Here is a 24,235-nt window from a genome sequence, read left to right as displayed (position 1 = left end):
ACCTGTGTCCCCTGCATTAGCAGGCAGATTCTCAACCACTGCGCCACCAGGGAAGCCCACTACATGCTTTTGAATGTATTAAAATGGATATTTTAGAACTGGAGGTATAATTATGTGTGCTGAATAATTGTTTTAAGGTAACAAAATGCTTTTTAATTTTATGTGTGGTAATATTTTCTGACCTTGAAGAATGAGATATTTTGCATTGGGAAAATGTTCTGATTAAGTTAAACTTCAAATGCTCAAACGCCTTTCGAGCAGCAGGTGTAGTTGAATGTAATTTTACCTTTGCTTGATGACCCAGGACATTTTCTATGTCTGTATAGTTTTGATACTTTGACCCAATTTAGTTTTCTCCATGTGTTTTATTTTGTCTTTATCTTAGTGTCATCTGCCACTTCTGCTGATGCAGTTCTTAATGCAAACAGCCTCCCCTTTTACACCCCATTAATGGTTTGCTGCCAGTAATTTTTATTAGGTTGAGAAATCAGTAATCAAGTTTGGAAAGATTTCTCTGTTAAACAAAGGCAAGATTCTGAGTGAGGGTCAAGGCATGTTGATGTATGTCATGACTGTTTTCTATGTGCTTCATGTTTGGGTATCCTGTTTTTAAGGATGGCAATTTTTAGTCAGTCTTAACTTCAGAAAATTGGGCTTTTACTGTAAAATTTTTGCGTAGGGTGTTCAGTACACTTACTCTCGTTATCATTAAAATTATTCTCTCCCTGTTTTGTAAACAGTCAGAATTTGCTGTGTGATGTCACGATTGTGGCTGAAGACATGGAAATCTCTGCTCACAGAGTGGTGCTGGCCGCCTGTAGTCCTTACTTTCACGCCATGTTTACAGGTATGAAATGTTTTAGTTACAGATGTTTATAAAATGTACACAGATCTGGGCTTTTCTTTCCATATTTTCTTTCCTTATTAACATTTTACTGTTATGAAGTTAAGCATTGTAATAGAAGAAAATGCTCTTGCTTTGTTTTAAATTACTCCTCATCTTTGTTTTTCATTCTTGTAATGGTGTTGTGTACATACATGTGTCCATTACATACACGTATATGTTACATACAAATGCAATTTTATGCTCAGTTTCCCCCCTTTACATTTATATTTACATATATTGGCTAAGTTTGCCTTCTTGCCATTTATAACAGCCTTTGGCACTTTCTTATTTTGACAAAAGTAAATTGCTTTTACTGTTTCACATTTCTTCAAATGATTTTCACATTTGCCTCATCCAGTGTTTATAGTGAACAAAGAGATGTTTATTTAATGCCTTTTGATTCAGAAATATAAGAAAATAGAGTGGACACTTAGGCAACTATAAAAATACATAAAATGATTTTAATATTTCTGGCAAAAAAGCAATTTGTGCCTGCCACACTGGAAGCCTTTAAAAATATAGTTGATGTACAATATTATGTTTCAGGAGCACTATATAATGGTTTGACATTTGCATGCTTTATGAAGTGATCACCATGATAAGTCCTTTAACCATCTGTCCCCATACAAAGTTACTATAATATTATTGTCCTTATGCTGTATATTACATCCCCATGGCTTATTTACGTTATAACTGGAGGTTTGTATCACTTAGCTAGTCACCTAATTCTCCCACCCGACCCCACCCCCACCATACTCCCCTCTGTGAACCGTTTGTTCTCTGTATCTGTTGAGTCTGTTTTCATTTTATTTTATTTATTTATGTTTTCATTTCACATATGAAATCATTTGATATTTGTATTCTCTGTCTGACTTATTTCACTTAGCATGATACCGTCTAGGTCCATCCATGTTGTTGCAAATGGCAAGATTTCATTCTTTTTTAAGCCTATTAATATTCCATTGTGTGTGTATATATATATATACCACATCTTCTTTATCCATTTATCTATCAATGGACACAGGTTGCTTCCATTTGTTGGCTATTGTAAATAATCCTGCGGTGAACATAGGGGTGCACATATCTTTCCAATTACTGTTTTTATTCAGAAGTGGAATTTCTGCATCATATGGTAGTTCTATTTTTAATTTTTTGAGGAACCTCCATACTGTTTTCCATAGTGGTTGTACCAGTTTACAATCCCACAAACAGTGCACAAGGGTTTCCTTTTCTTTACATCCTCACCAATATTTGTTATTTGTTACCTTCTTGAAAATAGCCATTCTGACAGGTATGAGGTAGTATCTCATTCTGGTTTTGATTTGCATTTCCCTGGTGATTAGTGATGCTGACTATCTTTTCACATGTCTGTTGGCCATCTGTATGTCTTCTCTGGAAAAATGTGTATACAAGTACTCCTCCCATTTTTCAATTTTTTTTTTTTTTTTGATGTTGAGTTGTATGAGTTCTTTGTATGTTTTGAATAGAAACTCCTTACTGGGTAGTTCATTTGCAAATACCTCATTCCATTTGGTAGGCTGCCTTTGTTGATAGTTTCCTTTGCTGTGCAAAAGCTTTTTAGTTTCATGTAGTCCCATTTGTTAATTTTTGCTTTTTTGCCCTTGCCTGAGGAGAAAGATCCAAAAAATATTGCTAAGACCATGCTGCCTATGTTTTCTTCTAGGACTTTTATGGTTTCAGGTCTTACATTTAAGTTTTTAATCCATTTTGAGTTTATTTTGTGCATGGTGTTAGAAAGTAGTCCAGTTTGATTCTTTTGCATGTAGCTGTCCACTTTTCCCAGCATCGTTTATTGAAGAGACTGTCTATTCCCCACTGCCTCCTTTGTTGGAGATTAATTGACCATATAAGTTTGGATTTATTTCTCTACTCTCTATTCTGTTACATTGATCTATGTATCTTTTTTTGTGTGTGCCAGTACCAGACTGTTTTGATTACTGTAGCTTTGTAGTATAATTTGAAATCAGGGAGCATGATACCTCTAGCTTTGTTCTCCTTTCCCAAGATTGCTTTGGCTATTTGGGGTCTTTTGTGTTTCCATACAAATTTTAGAATTATTTGTTCTAGTTCTGTGAAAAATGTCATGGGTATTTTGATAGGGATTGCATTGAATCTGTAGATTGCCTTAGGGTTTATGGTCATTTTAACAATATTAGTTCTTCCAACCCATGAGCACAGTATATCTTTCCATTTGTTTGTGTCGTCTTCAGTTTCTTTCATCAGTGTCTTATAGCTTTCAAAGTACAAGTTTTTTGCCTCTTTGGTTATATTTATTCCTAGGTATCTTATTCTTTTTGATGAAATTGTTAATGAGATTGTTTAATTTCTCTTTCTGATAGTTTGTTATTAGTGTATAGAAACACAACAGATTTCTGTATTACATTTTTATCCTGGATCTTTACTGAATTCATTTATTAATTCTGATTTATTTGGTAGCGTCATTAGGATTTTCTATATATGGTATCATGTCCTCTGCAAACAGTGACAGTTTTACTTCTTCCTTTCCAATTTGGATTCCTTTTATTTATTTTTCTTCTCTGATTGCTGTGGCCAGGACTTCCAAAACTATGTTGAATAAAAATGGTGAGAGTGGACATCCTTGTTTTGTTCCTGATGTTAGAGGAAATGCTCTCAGCTTTTCATCATTGAATATGATGTTAACTGTGGGCTTGTCATATATGACCTTTTTTATATTGAGGTAGGTTCCCTCTATGCCCACTTTCTAGAGAGTTTTTATTATAAATGGATGTTGGATTTTATCAATAGCTTTTTCTGCATCTATTGATATGATCATATCATTTTTATTCTTCAGTTTGTTAATGTGATGTATCACATTGATTGATTTGTAGATATTGAACCATCCTTGCATCCCTAGGATAAATTCCACTTGGTATGGTATATGATTCTTTTGATGTATTGTTGAATTCAGTTTGCTAATATTTTGAGAATGTTTGCATCTGTGTTCATCAGAGATATTGGCCTGTAATTCTACTTTTTTGTGGTGTATTTGCCTGTTTTTTGTTAGGGTGATGCTGGCCTTATAGAATGTGTTCCACAGTGTTCCTTCATCTTCAATTTTTGGAATAGTTTGAGAAGAATAGGTGTTAACTCTTTAAATGTTTGGTAGAATTCACCTACTGGTCCTGGACTTTTGTTTGTTGGTAGTTTTCTAAATTATTGATTCAATTTCATTACTGGTAACCGGTCTGTTCATATTTTCTGTTTCTTCCTGATTCAGTCTTGGGAGATTATATGTTCCTAGGAATATATCTATTGTAAATTGTCCATTTTGTTGATGTATAATTGTTCGAAGTAATCTCTAACAATCCTATGTATTTCTGTGGTTTCATTTGTAATTTCTCTTTCATTTCTGGATTATTTATTGGGCCTTCTCTTTTTCTTATGAGTCTGGCTAAAGGTTTATTAATTTTGTGTATCTTTTCAAAGAACCAGCTCTTTCATCGATCTTTTCTGTTTTTTTAGTCTTTATTTCATTTATTTCTGCACTGATATTTATTATTTCTTTCCTTCTTCTAACTTTAGGTTTTGTTTATTCTTCTTTTTCTGGTTCCTTCAGGTGTAAGCTTAGATTGTCTTGAGATTTTTCTTGTTTCCTGAGGTAGGCTTGTATGGCTGTAAACTTTCCTCTTAAAACAGCTTTTGCCGTGTTCCATAGATTTTGGATTGTTGTGTTGTTGTGTTTGGATTGTGTTTCTTTTTCATGTGTCTTCAGATTTTTTTTTTTTATTTCCTTTTGATTTCTTCAGTGACCCATTGGTTGTTCAGTAGCATATTGTTTAGACTCCATGTGTTTGTGTTTTTTCATTTTTTTTCTTGTAGTTGATTTCTCTCCTCATACCATTGATATGATTTCAGTTATCTTAAATTTATTCAGATTTAGTTTGTGGCATGTGATCTGTCCTGAAGAATGTTCCATGTGCACTTGAAAAGTATGTGTATTCTGCTGCTTTCGGTTGAAATGTTCTATATATATCAATATTTATGAAATCTCTCTAGTCTAATGTGTCACTTAAGGCTGTGTTTCCATATTGATTTTTTTTTTGGATAATCTGTCCATAGATGTAAATGGGGTGTTAAAGTCCCCTACTATCATTGTATTACTGTCAGTTTCTCCCTTTATGTTTACCTGTATTTGCTTAATGTATTTAGGTGCTCCTATGTTGGGTGCATATACATTTACAGTTGTTGTATCTGCTTCTTGGATTGATCCCTTGATCATTAAATGGTAATGTCCTTCTTTGTCTCTTGATAACATCTTTGTTTTAAAGTCTGTCTTGTCTATAGAGACACAGATGTAAAGAACAAACATATGGACACCAAGGGGGGAAAGCGGGGGTGGGGGTGGTGGTGGTGGCATGAATTGGGAGATTGGGATTGGCATATATACACTAATATGTATAAAATAGATAACTAATAAGAACCTGCTGTATAAAAAAGTAAACTGAAATTAAAAAAAAAATAAAGTCTGTCTTGTCTGATGTACATTTGCTACCCCAGCTTTCTTTTCATTTGCATTTATGTGGAATATTTTTTCCATCCCTTCATTTTTAGTCTGTGTGTGTCTTTAGATCAGAAGTGAGTCTCCTATAGGTAGCATATAGGTGGGTCTTGTTTTTTAATCCATTCAGCCACTCTGTCTTTTGATCAGAGCAGTTTGTTCATTTACATTTAAAGTAATTATTGATAAGTATGTACTTATTGCCATTTTGTTAATTGTTTTCTGGTTGTTTTTATGGTTCTCTTTTGTTCCCTTTTTTTTTTGCTCTCCTCTCTTGTGACTTGATGACTCTCTTTAGTGTTATGTTTGGATTCCTTTCTTTTTCTTTTTTTTTGTGTGTGTGTACATCTTTTAAAGGTTTTTGGTTTATTATTACCATAAGGTTCATATATAACAACCTATGTGTATCTGTATATGTGATTATTTTAAGTTGAGGATCTCTTCAGTTCTAATGCATTGTAACAACCCTGTATTTTTACTTCCACCTCCCCATATTTAATGTTTTTGATGTCATATTTTACATCTTTTTCTTTTGTGTACCCCTTAATTATTTATTGTGGATATAGATGATTTTACTACTTTTGACTTTTAACCTTCCTTCTATCTTTATAAGTTGCTGATCTACAACTTTTACTATATGTTTGCCTTTACCAGTGAGAATTTTCCTTTCCTAATTTTCATGTTTCTAGTTGTGGTCTTTCGTTTTTCACTTAGAGAGATTCCTTGAACGTTTCTTGTAAAGCTGGTTTAGTGGTGCTGAACTTTTTTAGCTTTTGCTTATCTGCAAAGCTCTTTCTCTGTCCTTCAAATCTGAATGAGAGCTTTGCAGGTAGAGCATTTGTGGTGTACATTTTATCCTTTCATCAGTTGAAATATATCATGGCCGTCCTCCTGGCCTGTTAAGTTTCTGCTGAAAAGTCAGTTGATAGTCTGTGGGCATTCTCTTGCTGCTTTTAAGATTTTCTCTTTATCCTTAATTTTTGCCATTTTAATTATAATGTGTTGTGGTGTGGACCTCTTTCAGTTCTTCTTGTTTGGGACTCTGTACTTCCTCTACCTGGATGTCTGTTTCCTTCCCTAGGTTAAGGAAGTTTTCACCTGCTATTTCTTCATGTAAGTTCTCTGCCCTTTTCTCTCTTCTTCTGGTACCCCTATAATGTGAATGTTAGTACGCTTGATGTTGTCCCCGAGGTCTCTTAAACTACCCTCATTTTTTAAAATTCTTTTTTTTTCTGTTCATCTTGGGTGATTTCCACTAGTCTGTCTTCCAGATTGCTATTCCACTCCTCTGTATCATCTAATATACTGTTCATTACTTCTAGTTTTTTTTTTTTTTTTTTTTCAGTTATTTTATCTTTGGGTCTGTTTGGGGCATCTTTGTATTTTCTAACTACCTATCAGTTAAAATTCTCACTATATTCATTCAGTTCTTCTCCCAAGTTTGTGGAGCATCTTAATGATCATTACCTAGAATTCTTTATCAAGTAGATTGCTTTTCTCCATTTCATTTAGTTCTTTTTCTGAGGTTTTCTCTTGTTCCTTTGTTTAGAACATATTTTACTTTCTTATCATTTTGCCCAATTTTCTGTATATATTTCTGTGTATCAGGTAGGTTGGTTAAGTTTCTGGATCTTGGAGAGGTGGCCTTATGCAGTTGACATCCTGTGGGGCCCAGCAGCTCACTCCCCTCCTGTTCAGAGCTGTATGCTCTAGGGGTACCCCCCTCTAGGGGTACCCCCTGTGTGGGCTGTGTGACCCCTTTTGTTGTGGTGAGAAGAGTACTGTGGGCGGTCTGGTAGGCAGGGCTGGCCCCTGGCCTGGTTGGCTGCAAGGCTGTGCCATGCACAGTGGCTGTGGTCAGGCTGGAGGGTGGGGTAGGCTTCCCACGTGGCTGTCTGCATGGTCTGATTGGGGCACACAGCTGCTGCCAGCCCACTGGTGGGCAGGTAAGCCCCTGGCACTAATAGTCTATAGGGTGGACCCCAAAATGGCACTTGCTAGCACCAGTGTCCTTGTGGTAGAACGAGCTCCCCAAAATGGCTGCCACCAGCATCAGTGACCCCAGGGTGAGCTCTTGCCTCTCTGGGAGGCTCTCTGAGATCAGAAAATAGGTCTGACCCAGGCTCCTTTCAAACTACTGCCTCTGTCCTGGGTCTCAGAGTGTATGAGATTTTGCACACACCCTTAACAGATAAGTCTCTGTTTCCTACAGCCCTCTTGCTCTCATGTAGCCAAGCCCTTCCAGCCTTCAAAGCCAGATGTTCTAGGGGCTTGTCTTCTTGGTGTAGGATTCCTGGACTGGGGAGCCTGATGTGGGGCTCAGAACCCTTGCTCTTTGGGGAGAATCTCTGTAACTGTGATTATCCTCTTGTTTGTGGGTTGCTGACCTGGGTGAGTGAGTCTTGACTAGGTCATGTCATTGCCCCTTCTGTCCTTCTCATTGTGGTTCCTTCTCTATGTCTTTAGTTGTGGGAAATCTCTGCTAGTCTTCAGGTCATTCTCATTTATAGTTGCTCTGTGAGTAGTTGTAATTTGGTGTGCCTGTAGGAGCTGGTGAGCTCCAGGTCTTCCTACTCTGCCACCTAGCCACACCCTCCCTTAACCTCATTCTTAAAAAAACAAAATTTAAACATACAGTACTGTACAAGGATATGAAGTTATTATCTGTTCCAACAATGAGCTTATAATCTTAGATTATTGGTAGGACAAGTAAATACTTGTAAATACATATACAGTTATAGAAAAAAAGCACAAATACAAATCTATTCATACTTTAGAAACTTAAATATATCCTGGGCCTAACATTTTGCTGGATACTTCAAGGAATACAAAACAATATTAGCATACTTCCTGCCCCAGTAGTGTATTATATCACTGGGGAAATGAGATGTGCACACTTTAAATACATAATAGTTTATGGAAGATCTGTGTGTGCAAAGGAGTAATACAGATGGTGAGGACTGTGATGGGCAGCATTGAGAGAAGGGGATCTGACATTTCTTGAAACATAATGAATGTAAAGGTTTACACAGATGAAGAAAAGTGCAGAAAGCAATGTGGAGAGAATGGACTTAGTGTTTTGGGAGTAGAGAGAAGTCTGGAGGCACCTCACTCTTCAGCCTATTACATTCTTGCTGTTCCGAACTGAATTAAATAATCAAGAAGTTAGGAAAGATAGTAGAGGGGCCGTGAGCCAAGTTGGGCAAGTGATTTGGGGAGGGTGCCTTTAGCTGAGGCTAATTCGAAAAGTTGAAATGGGATTAGTCAAATTTTTATGTTGTGGATTCACTTCAGTCTTTTGGTTTACATCTTATTTATTACTCCTGGAGTCTTTTCTAAACAGAATCTCTAGTTTGCAAAAGGAGTATTTGATCTGCATTGGCCTAATTTAGGAATTCACTAGTAAAGTGCTGTCCCTGTAAGTGGCCTTCCTTCAGGTGACACTGTTATTGCCACTTCCTTGTCAGAGTTACTGGATCTTTGGGATCATTAATCACTTCATCAGTCTGGGCTTCAGTTTCCCCTTCTGGAAAATGGGGATGATAATATTTACTTCCTAGGATTCTTATAAAGATTAAGTGAGATCATGTATGTTAGCCCTTTATTTGGCACATAGAAAATGTTCAATTAATGTTGGCAGTAATTATCATGATTATCATTATTATTTTTTACCCTCAATTCCTAAATGTCTTTATATTGTAAGAATATAAGATTGAAAACGTCTACACTAGACATTTTTGATAAATGTTTTATTTTCCAGTTACAAAATGTAGTGATTAACTTAAAATTACAAGATCAGGGTTAGTTTCCTTTCCCTTCAAAAGATGATACTTAAGAGTCTGCAGACTCCCTGAGCCTTCGACATCCAGAGACATGGATGCTGGAGATGGGAGATCTCATTATGTCTCTATTTTTCTTCTCTGTTTACTTAAGCATCTGAACTATATTTCAGCTTCCCTCTTTTCTTTCTTTTTTTCTTTTTTCTTTTCTCTTTTTTTTTTTTTGCCTAATGGTTCTCACCTCTTCATGTTTCAGCTAACATGCAATTTCTGAATAAGTGAGTTTTGCTTAATGATGGGAATGAGGCCCTGAAGACGTCTTGATTGTATAAGTATTCCTAAGTATGTATCTCAGTTAACTGATGGGTGGGTCCTTGCAGTTCAACCTGTTTCTGCCTGAGAGTACTTGGTCAAATCTTAGATTGCTAGGTGCTAAAGTAGATACAAAATAGGGATTCTGTGTTAATTTCTGACACATATAAAATGTGAATTGAGTACCTCAATTGTGATATTTTTTTACAACTTTATTGAGGCATATTTTATATTGTAGTGTTCAGTGATTTTTAGTAAATTTACTGAGTAGTACTTCCATCACCATAAATCAACTTTAGAACATTTTTGTTCCCACATAATATTTTTGAGGTTCATCCATGTCATAGTATGTATCATCAGTCTGTTCCTTTTTATTGCTAAGTAGATTCCATTGTATGAAAATGGCACATTTTGACTATTCATTTACCAAGCTGATGGACATTTACGTTGTTTCCAATTTTTGGCTATTAAGAATAAGGCTGGGGACTTCCTTGGTGGCACAGTGGTTAAGAATCCACCTGCCAATGAAGGGACCTGTGTTTGATCCCTGGTCCGGGAAGATCCCACATGCCGCGGAGCAGCTAAGCCCGTGAGCCACAACTACTGCGCCTGTGCTCTAGAGCCCGCGAGCCACAACTACTGAGCCTGCGCACCACAGCTACTGAAGCCTGCGTGCCTGGAGCCCATGCTCCGCAACAAGAGAAGCCACTGTAGTGAGAAGCCTGCGCACTGCAACAAAGAGTAGCCCCTGCTTGCCGCAACTAGAGAGAGCTCACGTGCAGCAATGAAGACCCAACACAGCCAAAAATAAAATTAAAATTAAAAAAAAGAATAATGCTGCTATGAACATTCATTTGCAGTTCTTTGTGTGGACAAATGTCTCATGGTGGTAGATACCTATGTGTGGATTCCTGGGTCATATGGTAAATTTATATTTAACTTTTTAAAAATTGCTATGCTATTTCCCCAAGTGGCTGCATCATTTTATATGCCTATGTTATGTATGACTGTTGCCATTTCTCTACATCCTTGCCAACACTTGTTGCTATCTTTTTTTTTTTTTTCAATTGTGGTCATTCTAATGGGTGTGAAATGGCATCTCTTATAGTTTTAATTTGCACTTCCCTAATGACTAATGATGTTGAGCATCTTTTCGTTTGCTTAGTAGGCTAGACTTTTATGGTTCTTCAGCAATAGATGCTATTTACCTTTCTGGCAATCTTTGTTCATTTTCTTCTTTTGAATCCACTAAATAGCAGTTTGGCAGAGATTAGATTAGATTTTTTACCTAAAGAAGACATAAAAATCTGGTCTAGGTGGTTTAGTGTACATATATTCATTTAAGATTTGCTAGACTGTGAGCCCATTGTTTATCTGTTTTCCTGGTCTGAAGTCCTATTATATTTATATTATCTGTCATAAAAAATATGTCGAGGCCCACAAGAAGACCTTGGCATGCTTCCACCCCATCACACACCATGATGTTTGTGTACTGTGGCTCAATGATCAGCAGTAAGCAGAAGTGTCTGCAGTGGCACAGGGCTACCTTGTACTCCTCTTGTTCCCTGTGACTCGCCTATTAGGAAATGGGGACTCTACAGATATTCTTTTTTGGCTCTTGTTTTTCATCTCCCCTAAACTATAGGTGAATTTTTCATTCAAATTATATCACCTAAAAAAGAATTCTGTTACTCGTTGTAGTTCCATTTGGGTAGAAGGGAGGTGAAAAGTAATTCTGTGATGTAGTCACAGGTTTTTCTTTTGTGAAGTATGGACCAATTTAGATCAAGGCCAGGTTGTTTAACTGTTACTTGAGAAAGAATAAATCAAATTGTGTTCTTGTGTTTTTATTTATTTATTTATTTTATCATCCTTTTTTTGTTTGGTTTGGTTTGGTTTGGGTTTTTTTGGCCATGCCACGCAGCATGCGGGATCTTAGTTACCCGACCAGGGATTGAACCCATGCCCCCTGCAAAGGAAGCATGGTCCCTTAACCATGGACCTCCAGGGAAGTCCTGAGTTCTTGTTTTAAAATTACTTGTTTGTGTACAAATGTGGCATTTAAAATGCCATTTTTCTTAACAAATATATTTGAGGCTTCTGTGGTGCCACAGGCTAAAATATCTGAAATCTAGTGGGAAATACTGTATTTTTATTTTCAGTCTTCTTTTTTGGGGGTGCGTTTTGATAATTTCTTTTGTCACATTGAACATGATTTAGTAAGGTAAATTAGAATAGGAAAAGATAGATTATCATTTGAATGATTAAGATGTGAGATATTTTAAAAGTTGTGTGCATGTTGTATTTGTCTAAGATTTGTGCTTTCCTTCATGAAGGAGTATTCATTGAGCATCTTCTGTGTGCTAGGTGTTATCCTAGGCTTTGGGGAGAGGAGGAATGGTTAGAGAGGAAACATAAAGAAAAGGTAATTTCTCATATCGCTGACTGCTGTGAAGAACATTAAATAGGGCATTGCACATAAAGTGCATATAACTTTAGTCTGCATATAACAGAAAACTCCCCTTAAGCTGGTTTAAGTAGCAAGGAAATATATTCTCTCATAACTGGAAAATAGGCTGGGCACCAGGTATGATCGGATCATCAGGGATCCTCTTCCTTCTGTCTCGCCACCCGGCTGTCCTCACTAAAAATTTTATCCTATGGTTGCTTCCCCCATGAATGCAAGATGCCTACGAGAGTGGACCCAACATCTCGAGGAAGGAGAGGGGTTGTCTCTTTCCTATTTTTCTTTTAGGAACTGGGAGACCTGTTCCAGAAGTTACTCAAGCTAGAGCCAAACTGGCAGGGTAATGTAGTTACCATGTTTGCCTTAGATTAGTTGTAGAATTGGGGAATTATGTACCATGCCACCATACCCAGTGCCTGGCAGGGGCATTTGGGTCATCTTGCCAGAATGAAGATACCATTGTGTCAGTAGCTTCTTTGTAACCTGAGACTAATAATGAGCAAAAGGGCAATAATGATTGGAGTAGGTGACAAGTATAACTTGAAGAGTAATGGAATAAAATTTATTTATTAAATGTGGCTGTAAGCTTGTCATTCAATTCTTAGGGTTTCAACATAGTATAAAGTGTACTGTACTATATTTTTATTATTTTTTCAATTTATGTGCTAAGCAATAACTGAAATTAGAGTCACATGAGTTTTTAATTGATCCTAGGGTTTGCCCTCTTAAACCTATTCACTTTTTAGAACTTCAGAATGGGTAGATACAGTCACCAGTTTGTTCTGGGCTTCAGGAGTCCTGATTAAGATCCTTGAGCTGGAAATGTTTCTATCCATCCATGTGTCCATAAGCTTTTACGATTTGGGGGGACTTCATTTCTTTTCTCAAAAACAGTAGAGATGGTGCAGTGTTCATTAGTGAAAGTGCTTAGCTCGGCCTGTATAGTGGACGTTCAATAGATGTTTGTTAACTGAAATCCTTCAGAGCTAGAATACCCATATTCAAGACTAACTTAAGTGTTAGTAATTGTGTTAAGTAAAGGTGCTACATTTAAAATTGGCACTTGTTTTACTTTTCGCTTTTCTAGTCATTCATTCAAACAGCCATTATTTATTGGGTATCTACCATATGTCAGGCATTGTGGGATACAGAGGTAAGGAAGACGTCATCCCTGCTCTCAGGAAACTCGAGAATCCAGGTGGGGAGAACCAGATATTATTATGACAGAGTGGATTTGCAGGAGGTAACGTAGGGTGAGAACCTAACCCAGCCTTGGGTCATCAGCAGGCAAGGCTGCTTGGAGAGGTTCCAGCTGAATCTGGAAGAATATGTGGGGGTTAGCCTGGGGAATGAGGGCATGGGGAGACAGAGATGATGAAGCTCGACAGAGGCATCGAGGTAGGAAATTGCTGGGTGTGTATGGGAAACTACACAAAGTTCCTTCCTTATGTAAATTAAGACTAGAAGTGGGAGAGAGAGAGAGGAGGCTGCATAGCGAGGCAGGGGTGGGACGTGGACAGGCCTGCATGCCTGGACTGGGAGCAGCTGAAGGCTTTTGAGCGCCATGGCCAGATGTGTGGAGTCCATCCTGGAGGTGAGGGGGAAGGAAGAGGGGGCACAGCGGCAGGAGGGATGGAGAGGAGGTGAGGGTGGCGGTGGCGGTATCTGTGCGGATATCACAGTATAGCTTCAGCTCTATAATACATGATCAAACACAGGAGAAGAACCCTAAGACAGGAAGTTAAAAAAATGTTATGAGATTAAACTCTTTACAGTATCATTGGGTATCTTTTTAAAATTCATTATCAGGAATTCCTTGGCGGTCCAGTGGTTATGACTTGACGTTTTCACTGCTGTGGGCCTGGGTTCAGTCCCTAGTCGGAGAACCAAGATCCCACAAGCCACGTGGCACGGCCAAAAAAAAAAAGAAAGAAAGAAAGAAAAACAAAACTCATTATCAAAAATAAATCTCCTCTATAAACACAGCAAAGGACAGAAGTAAGATAATATTTAACAACTAGAATTAGCTCTAAGTAGCTTTTACAACTCTCTTTGGTATGTGTTTTGGTTCTTCGTAGTTACTGGAATTTTTAAACTATTAACACAGTCTGCGGCAAGCTATTTGTTTTTGTAAATTAATATGAAAAATAAAGATTAAAGCATTTCTAAAGCAGTATGTGATAGAGATAGAATTTGTTGGAAGTAGATACAGTTTTCTTGGGAGAGAAATAATTAATATTAAAAATGACACTTAAGGAATGTATGAATCAGCACAGTGCATCTTATAGCAATACCTTAAAAACTATAATATTAAAAACTGCTTGGCAGAGAACTGATAATTTTTCAGTCATACATGTAAATTAAAGTCAAACTTATTTTTGTCTAAATCATGCCTAAGTCCTGAGGAGTGAATTCCTTGAGAACTAAGTACATGGCTTTATGCTTGTGTGGCCCCGGGCCCTGTGGGGTTTTGCACATCGCAGGGGCCCTAGAGATGAATTAGAGTGGCCTTTCGCTAAAGTCCAAGTGGGAATTACCAAAGTGTCCTCACTACCACAAAAGAGCTTTCAGATGACACAAATCCCATCTAGCTACAAGATCCAGAGAGAGTAGGACAGAGGAAGGTGCCTTATATGTAGATGAAGAATTATGTTTCCATATTCCTCGACCCTGCTTTTTTTACCCTTTTCTTTAAGGGGGAAAAAAAACATGCTTTCCCCTTTTTCATGAAAGGAAAAAAAAAACAAAAACATGCTGAGGCAGCAGATACATAGCCCAATCCCTTCTCTTCCTGCTATATAGGCATATAACAGGAGCATATCATCAACTTTCTCTCTTCCCTTGTAATACCAGTGGATGTTTTCCCCCCTGGGAAGTAGCATAATAGTTTTTCAGATATTTTAGCTCTTAGGAGAACAGCTTTTTTTGAGCTTTTGTCAGAGAGAATCTCCAGGGAAGCAGGTAGTTAAATATACATCACTGTTATTATTTCTCTCTTCCCGGTATTTATGTTTGCAAAGGAATTTTGTATAATTATGGATTCCTATAGCTTTTTCTGATAATTTATGGTCACTGACAGTATACTGTACCTGAAAAAGAAATGAACTTTCAAGAAATCTTGAGGCCATTGTGTTGTTTTTCTAACAGGTGAGGGATGGTGGCATTGTTTTTCATACTTCCTTTATCTTTGAAACCTGATGAATGTAGAAGTAAACCTTTTTGCTAAGGTGTTCCCTAACACTCAACGTTATTTTTAGGCTGTCTTGTTTTTTGTTTTTTTTTTAAAATTTATTTATTTATTTATTTATTTATGGCTGTGTTGGGTCTTCGTTTCTGTGCGAGGGCTTTCTCTAGTTGCAGCGAGCGGGGGCCACTCTTCATCGCGGTGCGCGGGCCTCTCACTATCGCGGCCTCTCTTGTTGCGGAGCACAGGCTCCAGACGCGCAGACTCAGTAGTTGTGGCTCACGGGCCCAGTTGCTCCGCGGCATGTGGGATCTTCCCAGACCAGGGCCCGAACCCGTGTCCCCTGCATTGGCAGGCAGATTCCCAACCACTGCGCCACCAGGGAAGCCCGGCTGTCTTGTTTTTAATTGAGTTTTCTTTCCCCATTCAATTGCTTATGTTTCCCTGTTCTTGGGCCATTTTATGTCCGCACATATGTGCCCAAACCTGCTTCTAACTCTCCATGAGTCCCCTGGGTTTAGGAGCCATCCCCTTCTCTTTTCTGCTTCCCCGTTTCTTTATACAAGAGAGGATCTTATTTATGATCCCTGAATGCTTAACCGGTTCAGTGGGTAGTAAGAGGGAGGTCTTGTACCACTTACTTAGCAGGCAGTGATGTAGAAGGGCATCTGGCTTTAGTAATAAATGCTGGTATGGAAATGACTTCAGGATGAAGTTGCTGCAGATGACAAATAGGAACGGAACTTGGGCTAGAAGGCCCATTGCCATTTGCCTTGGCCATTGACTCACCTCTTTAAGACCCCTCTTTTGTCTTGCATTTCCTGGGCATCTTCTGTAATTTGTGTTCTGATTGTTTCCTATCTGAGAGGTGTGTCTTCCCAGAGGGCAGGGGCAGGCACTGGTGTGCTTGTGAGCGAGTACCAGGAACTTGGAAGTTAGCCTCACGGGGTAACGCTGTGTTCTAGTCTTGAATAGAAATTCAAAAGGAAAAGAAACTGCTCTAAAGCATTGTCAACTAAAAAAATGCACACCCTAGAAGCTGCGAATTATGTTTTACTCAGCGGACTTTCGGAGGACTTCAGCCCAGGAGGCAGCCTCTCAGATCTCTCTGAGGGACTGCTCCAAAGAGGTCAGGGAGGAGCCAGAATATGTAGGAGTTTTTGCAGAAGAACCAGGTAGTCAGAACATCAAAAGATTATTGTTAATTAAAGAAAACCAGACAGGTTAATAAATTTAGCACTTTTCTATGTATGGGAAGATAACAAGCGTCTGGGCTCATTGAAATCATTCCTTTGATACACACCTTAACTACCTAGGGCCAGTATCCTATTTTTTTTTCCCATTCTGAATCCCCTCATGGTGCACAGTCTGGGGTGGCCTGCAATGGCTGATGGCTGCAACATCCTGTGTTTACTGCTATGGCAGGTGACATTCTTTGTCCACACATTGGACCAAAAAGAGGCATGGACGGCATTGGGTCCTGAACCTATAATTCTACAGGTATTAAGAGTTCATGCAGTTGGACATGTGGCATATTCATCGCCATGATGTGATTTCCAGGTACAAGTGGGTAACGGAAGTACCTTGTATGGTTTCCTCAGGTAAGCTTTTAGGGGAGGTAGGGGAATGTTGTAGGCCTGCTGAAGTGGCTGACCATGTTGCCTCCTGAATACAGTGAGTGGCCGTCTGACTGGGTTTTGGTCTTCCCGCTGGGTGTCTGCTACAGCATCAGCCTTGCTCCTTGTGTTTCAGGTGAGATGAGTGAGAGCCGAGCAAAGAGAGTTCGAATCAAGGAGGTGGACGGCTGGACCCTGAGGATGCTGATTGACTATGTTTACACGGCGGAGATTCAGGTGACAGAAGAGAATGTACAGGTAAGGGTGACGCCTCATATCACTTGGTTCTTTACACATGTCAGTGTTCTAATGCAAAAGGACATACCTGTACATAGACACTTTGTACCAAAGTAATAGAATTTGTTGTTAAAACTGTATTTCTAAGAGACATTATAAAGATTATAGCTTTTTAATAATGTTCCTGATTTCAGTATCTTTTATATTCTCAAAGTTCTAAGATACAAATTCTTTAGTTCTCTGAATGATGCTTGTTCTTTTATGAAGACATGGTCATGTTCATTTATAACTACAGTGCTACCCATATTTTCCTTTATTCCCTGGAAGGTTAAGTCTGTAAAGGGTGTTTTTGATGGCCAACAGCCTTTACTTCTTTGACTATTTCAGCATCCTCTATTAGTGATTCTAGATTTTAGCTAAAATTTGGCATTGCACCTCTCTTACTTTCTATAAAGAACAAATGTTTTATATATATGATGTAAATGTTTAACTAATACAGGTGGATGTGGAGTAGAAAGTGAAAGTCCCTCTTTAAAACTGTACTTCTCTTCGCACTCACCAATCCCACACTCTGTGATTTACTCTCTTTCCCCAGAGGGTAGCCTCTGTTATCTGTTTGGTGTTAATCTTTAAGAATATTTTCTATGTAGTTACACACACACACACACACACACACACACACACACACAATTTTCTTGACATAAGTATACTTTTACTATACCTGTTGTTCTGTAACTTTGCTTTTTTCACTGAACAAAGTGTCTTGGAGTTCTTTACATGTCAATACATATGAGTCCAGCTCATTCTTTTGTGTGGTGTCCTGTACGTTAATCAGCATATATGATTTTTCACCTTTACAAAAATGTTGCAGTGAATGAACATTTTTATATTTGCATCCAAAAATTTCATGGGATAGATTCCTCAACATGTAATAGCTGGATCAAAAGGTACATTCATGTTTTAATTTCTGATAGATACGCCAAATTGCCATCTAAAAGTTTGTATTTATTTATACTCCTTCCAATAGGTAGACTGCATTTTGAGGACAGCAAAAAGAACTAGGACTAACTTCTTAAGAAATAATCTCTAAATTCTACTTGTGCAAATCGGAAATCTTTTGTCCCTTGTAATTAGTTGAAATATGCTGCAAAATATTTGAATTTGGAGACTGAAATCTTTTCACTTTAACTTGTTAGAGCATGCTGTTATTAAATCTTCAATACTGGCAGTGGTAAGGCCTCCTGGTGATCCTTCCTAGATGGCCTCAGTTAACCTCTGCTTGGAAGTCCCATTCATGAGGTAAAGCATTTGAAAAGCCTTGGTTGATCCTGAAGTCATGTACAAAGGTGTGAATCAGATGCTATGTGAACCTTTTTTTAACATGGAGGAAAATGTTTGGTACGTGTCATCTCATTCTGGTCTTTTCTGTACAGGTGGGCTGTTTGCTGGATTCTGGGGCATTGGTTTCAACAAGACCCTTATCTTGGGTTTCTTTTGCTCCTTCTTTTTATTCGTTTGAGTGCCTGAGTCTCACTGTACCCTATATCTGACCTTCAGTAAATGAATTACTGATTGGTTTCTTTGATTCACATAATGTGTCACATGGGGGAAAACTGCAAAAGGTGGTGGTTTAGGCCTACAAGACTGGAGTGTGTGAATTCAGCTCTGAATGCTGTTTGTAGTAGCTCTTGCAGTAGAGACATTGGCCTGTGAGGAACTGGGAGAACGCTTCTCATGTTTCTTTTAATAACTGTCATGTTCCAGTCCTGAAGTGTTAGTCATCACACCTCTCAGAAAACCTCTTGCCCTGCTAACTTGCCTTTGTGTATATTGCTAGCTCTTACAGGAATACATTGAAAGAGTTGTATTTGGCAGACCCATTAAATGCTTAACATTCACATTGTTTTTGTTGTTTTTTGGAAGAGGGATGTTTCTTCACCGTAGGGGTATCTTGGTATATAAAGCCTTATTTTATACTCCATTGAAAAATACTTGTTTTGCAAAAGTCAGTTTGGAAATAAAATTGATTAAAATAAGGTACCTTCTCCCTAACAAGTATTTTTTTTTAAATTCTTTCTATTATTATTATTTTTAAAATTTATTTTATTTATTTATTTTTGATTGCATTTGGTCTTCATTGCTGCACGTGGGCTTTCTCTAGTTGCGGCAAGCAGGGGCTACTCTTCGTTGTGGTGTGCGGGCTTCTCATTGCGGTGGCTTGTCTTGTTGTGGAGCTCGAGCTTTTAGGCACACGAGCTTCAGTAGTTGTGGCACGTGGGCTCAGTAGTTGTGGCTCGTGGGTTCTAGAGCGCAGGCTCAGTAGTTGTGGCACATGGGCTTAGTTGCTCCGCGGCATGTGGGATCTTCCTGGACCAGGGCTCGAACCCGTGTCCCCTGCATTGGCAGGTGGATTCTTAACCACTGTGCCAACAGGGAAACCCCATAACAAGTATTTTTTATTGAAATACAGAGTAAGGGCTTACCTATCAAGACACACTAAACTGCTCTTTCCTCTATTTTGTATATTTTTGTCTGTCTGTACTTTGTTAAATCTTGCTTCTAAGTGCTGTTCACCTTAAGGAAAGGAGCAGTTCTGGGGAGGTATCAGTTATTCTTATTAATGTGAAGCTAAAGTTTTAAATGGCCCCAACTAGAAGCTCTGCTCTGAGTATATCTGCTGTGAGAGTGCTGACAGTGGGGACGGAACTTTCCGTAATTCAAAGGTTTATTGTTGTCGGTATATTTTCTCATTAGACCTAGAATCAAATCTCTTGTCAGGTAACCTCCCTTTTGTACATTTCTGTTTTAGTAATAAAGTATAGTCTTAGGATAGCAGGTATCTTAGTCTTCTACTTTGGGACTGCATGTTTTTATGTAGAAGCATAGTGCCATAGAATGCTGAGGTCCAGCTGTCTTAGAGTCAGTTGGTGACAGAACAGGACCATAACCCTGGTTTCCCTGATTCCTAGTTAAGGGTCCCTTCTGCGATACTACGCAGTCTCCTTATTACACAGATTTAAAATATATATAATAACTGTTTGAAGTGAATGTTGTTAACTTTGAGTCAAAATGAAGGAATGAAGTAGTTTGAAAGATTAACTCTAAAGAAGGGACAATTGTCATTTTATTATATAAGTAATAGGGTTTTAATTCTGGCTGTTTAGGGTTTCCTGATTACTTTTTTCTTTTGTTATTGCTGTTGTTTTTTTGTTTAGGTTTTCAAACTTTGATTTTGAGTTTGGATGGTTGCTTTTAATTATGGTAAGGTTGGGGAATAATTTGAGCCAAATGAATTTGTTTTTTTTTTTTTTTTTAAAGAGAAATAAAAGGAGAATACATATTTTACCATGACCACACTTTTAATTGAATTTTTTTGCTGTTGTTGCTGTTGAATAATTTAAATTACTTGTGTTTAAAGTATCCAATCAAATTTTATAAACTTTATATATATGGGACCAGAGAAAATAAAGCCAAAGCCTACTATAAAAGGAGGTAAACTTTTTTGGGGTCATGGACTCCTTTGAGAAGCTAATGAAAAACTGAACTCTTTCCCAAGTAAAGGGCACTAAAGTATATATGCATGAAGTTTCACATACGTGTTCAGAGAATGCATGTACTTTGTCTCCTCCCACCTTCCCCATTAAGAATACTTGACTTTGTGTGTTTGTGTGTGTGTATATGAAGGGTTTTCACATAGGTTTATCTTCAGCTGTGTGCTAGGCATTTTACATATGTCTTAGTTGATATTCACCAGCGTATTAGATAGGTATTACTCTATTTTGCAAATGAGGAAGTTCGGGAAGGTTAAGTAATTAGTTCAACATCACACAGCAACTATTAAGTTGTCATTAACTACTAGTGTTATTGAAAAAGAGAGTTTGTATATTCAAAAATAAAGGTACATTTATAACTGAAAAAAAATTTTTCAGTATCCCCAAAATTATTGAAGGTTTATTATTCTTCATTTGATGTGTTGATGAACATTTTGGAGAATCCTAAAGGATCTTGAATTTTTAAAAACATTTACTTTATTGCTAAATTTGTGGTTTTGTTACATATGTTTTTACTTCTCAGCTTTTGGGCATTTGTTTTGGCTTGCTAAAAGTAGACAAGAGTTTTTCACCTGATGTAAATGTGAAAAACTAAGGTAAGGCTATTAATAGACAGTGCCAATGTAAGTAAATGATCTTATTCCCAAATTAATATTATAAGTGTTCATCTATAGGTTCTGTCTACGTTAGAACTTTTATCATCTCAGAATTGAAGAAGCATCTGATAATCTTGAATGGATGGGTTTTAAACAGTTCATGAACTGTTTAAACTTTTATGTTGCATAAACTGGAATTATTTGAGATAGAAAATCTCATCTCTTTAAAAAAAGAGAAGAGATTATTTATTATTTATTTTTTAATATCTTTGTTGGAGTATAATTGCTTTACAGTGTAGAGTTAGTTTCTGCTGTACAACAAAGTGAATCAGCTATATGTATACATATATCCCCATATCCCCTCCCTCTTGAGCCTCCCTCCCATCTTCCCTGTCCCACCCCTCTAGGTCATCACAAAGCATTGAGCTGATCTCCCTGTGCTATGCAGCAGCTTCCCACTAGCTATCTGTTTTACATTTGGTAGTGTATATATGTCAGTGCTACTCTCTCACTTCATCCCAGCTTCCCCTACCCACCCTGTGTCCTCAAGTCCATTCTCTACGTCTGCCTCTTTATTCCTACCCTGCCACTAGGTTCATCAGTACCATTTTTTAGATTCCATATACGTGTGTTAGCATACGGCATTTGTTTTTCTCTTTCTGACTTACTTCACTCTGTATGACAGACTCTGGCTCCATCCACCTCATTACAGATAACTCACTTTCGTTCAAAAAAGGAACAGAATTTAAACAAGAGTTTTTCAAGAGATAGTTAAAATTAATTATTGGTAATAAACACACTAGAGTGTTTAACACAACCTCAGTACAGTAGAAAATTGAAGGTCGTGTGTCCATTTCCTTGGTGGTGTAGGGCAGGACGTTTGTTGTTTGAGATGGGACCATAAGTGACAGAAGTGTGTCACTGTGGAGCCTTCTACCCCTGAGGGCTCCTGAAAGGAGGGCATCGTAGGAGGGGCTTCCATGGTAGGAGTCCTGTTGATATGGTTGACCACTTAATCAAAAAAAGGCTAAAGGGGAGAAACCGTTAAAACAGAGTACTTGTATACCCTAAATATTTTATTTTAACCCCAAACATGTAACTGTACAATTGTATGCTCGTCTTTCGTTGTAAAACTAAGTATGGCCCGCTGCTTGGAGAGCCACACGCTTGTTCTTGCACGTACCACACCACACTGATACATCAGCTCTAACTACCCAGTGCTTTTAAAGTGCGGCGAGAGCTCAGACACTTGAAAAGAAATCTCAATGCAAAGTCATCTTCGGACTATACACTTTCTCTGACATTCCTCACACGTCTAATTTGATTGAGAAATTTTTTTGTGGTAACACATTGATCAAATCATTCTAAAGCAATCAAGTTAGTTTTCTTAGAAAAGCTCTGTTTTTACATGCACATGTCATTGGATTACATATATTTATTCAAGTTATATAATTTCAGTAACAAGTGCAAGTGTTCCAAACAAATTTGGGAGCAAACCTAACATGCATGAGTTGGTAAGTTGCATCTCAGCTGGAGAGGAGCGGTAGAAGTGTGCAAGCCTGTTAGAGTGTACAGAGGGTGTGGGAGAGTTGGTTAGTCAGGCCAGTAGGTTAAACGGGGAGGTTGGTAAAAGGTGCTTTTGCTGTATTTCTGCATTGGGTAAATAAACATTGAAATGAGATTCCTGTTGATGGCTATTTATTTTAAAAATGGACATTGAAGACACCCTATGAGTTAAACAGACATTGACGGAATATTTGCTGAGTAGTCAGGCCTATGCTGATGATGGTCCTGATGCTACAAAAAATGAACAAGGAACAAAACGTAATGGATAGAGTATAGACTTAAACTGAATTTGAATCTTGGCTTTGCTATTTAAATGCCGTGTGACCTTGTCCTTATTCCTTAACCTCTCTGAGCCTGATTTTCTTGTCTGAAAAAGGGGGATGATTCTGTTCTTTCTTATATAAGACCTTGTGGAACACTGTGATTAGATAACTGGTTTATATAGAGGTGAGACATGCTGGGACTTCATTAAGAGCCCGGTTGGGATTGAGGCATGAGCCAGAAATAAATGGGGCTAGGAATAAGGGCGTAATTTGGGGCAGGGCGGGTGGCAAGCACTCAATAAATATTTTTTAAATTGAGGGTGGCATGCATTCCAAATTAAAATGTTCAAGGATGAGTGACAAATTCAGGTATGAATGAGGTGCTTCAGGATGCATGGCAGCAGGGTCTTGTGGTGGTGCCTACCGTTAGGCTGATGACAATGTCTTTGATTCAGGAAGAGCTCCCCTGAGTGAACAGTGATCCGAGCGTACAGCTCCTGTGTTCTGGCTTGTCTGGAAAGAGACTTGGTAAGGGCTAGGCAGTTGTAATGACCAGAGCTAAGTAAGTTTGGGATTGTGGTGTCTGTTAGGGAACGGACAGCAAACCCAGAATCTGGGGTCATGCTCAGTTCTGTGGGGGTTTAGGGTTCACATTGTGGCTTGGTAAGCATGGGGGTGCTTTGGGGGAGCACACCACATTTAGCGCAGCAGGATTAATGACAGACCATAATCATTGATTAGGCTCCTAATAAACTTTGCAGTCTTGGTCAGGATTAGTTTAGGACTGAATTGGACTTAACTTGAAGATTTAAGGCTTTTAAAGTCTGCAGCTAGACCAGGCTAGTTCACGTAAGGATTAATAACGATTTTACTGCTTTTTATACATGGCTTGCTCTTTCCCTTTCATACTTCTAAGCTATTGAGCTTGCCTGTTTTTCCACTGCCAGTATTGATCCTGATAAATTCCAGTTTTCAATAATAGTTCATTAAAAATTTATGGAGCATCCATTTTGTGCCAGACAGTGTTCCAGCTGTTGGCGATGCAATACCAAGCAAGACAGACAAGGCCTCTGTCCTGAGAACCTTCACAGCCTATTACTTTACATGTAATTGGGTGTTTCTAGTGACTGTCGATATGTGTACATTAGCCAGTGTGCATCATTCTTAGGATCTAGGTATCTAAGTGATATAATTAGTAATCAGAGGATTGTGTGGTTAGTGTGGAGTCACAGAGAAGG

General features: G+C 38.2%; 1 protein-coding gene across 2 annotated transcripts in view; it reads left to right on the top strand.

The window, feature by feature from the left end:
* KLHL2 (kelch like family member 2) overlaps positions 1–24,235 on the top strand; it is a 126,615-nt gene that overhangs the window by 26,258 nt on the left and 76,122 nt on the right. Inside the window, exons 3-4 of one of the 2 annotated variants that reach the window (XM_059923973.1) lie at positions 741–847; positions 16,921–17,042. In XM_059923973.1, coding sequence (XP_059779956.1) covers positions 741–847; positions 16,921–17,042 — 229 coding nt within the window. Of the gene's footprint in view, positions 1–740; positions 848–16,920; positions 17,043–24,235 lie in introns of those variants that run through there. The other variant, XM_059923974.1, reaches the window with a different exon arrangement.

Source organism: Balaenoptera ricei, chromosome 5 (assembly GCF_028023285.1).
Source record: "Balaenoptera ricei isolate mBalRic1 chromosome 5, mBalRic1.hap2, whole genome shotgun sequence".
Classification (NCBI taxonomy): Eukaryota; Metazoa; Chordata; class Mammalia; order Artiodactyla; family Balaenopteridae; genus Balaenoptera; species Balaenoptera ricei.
Note: the sequence above shows the minus strand (reverse complement) of the source record. Positions and strands in the feature narration are given on the sequence as shown.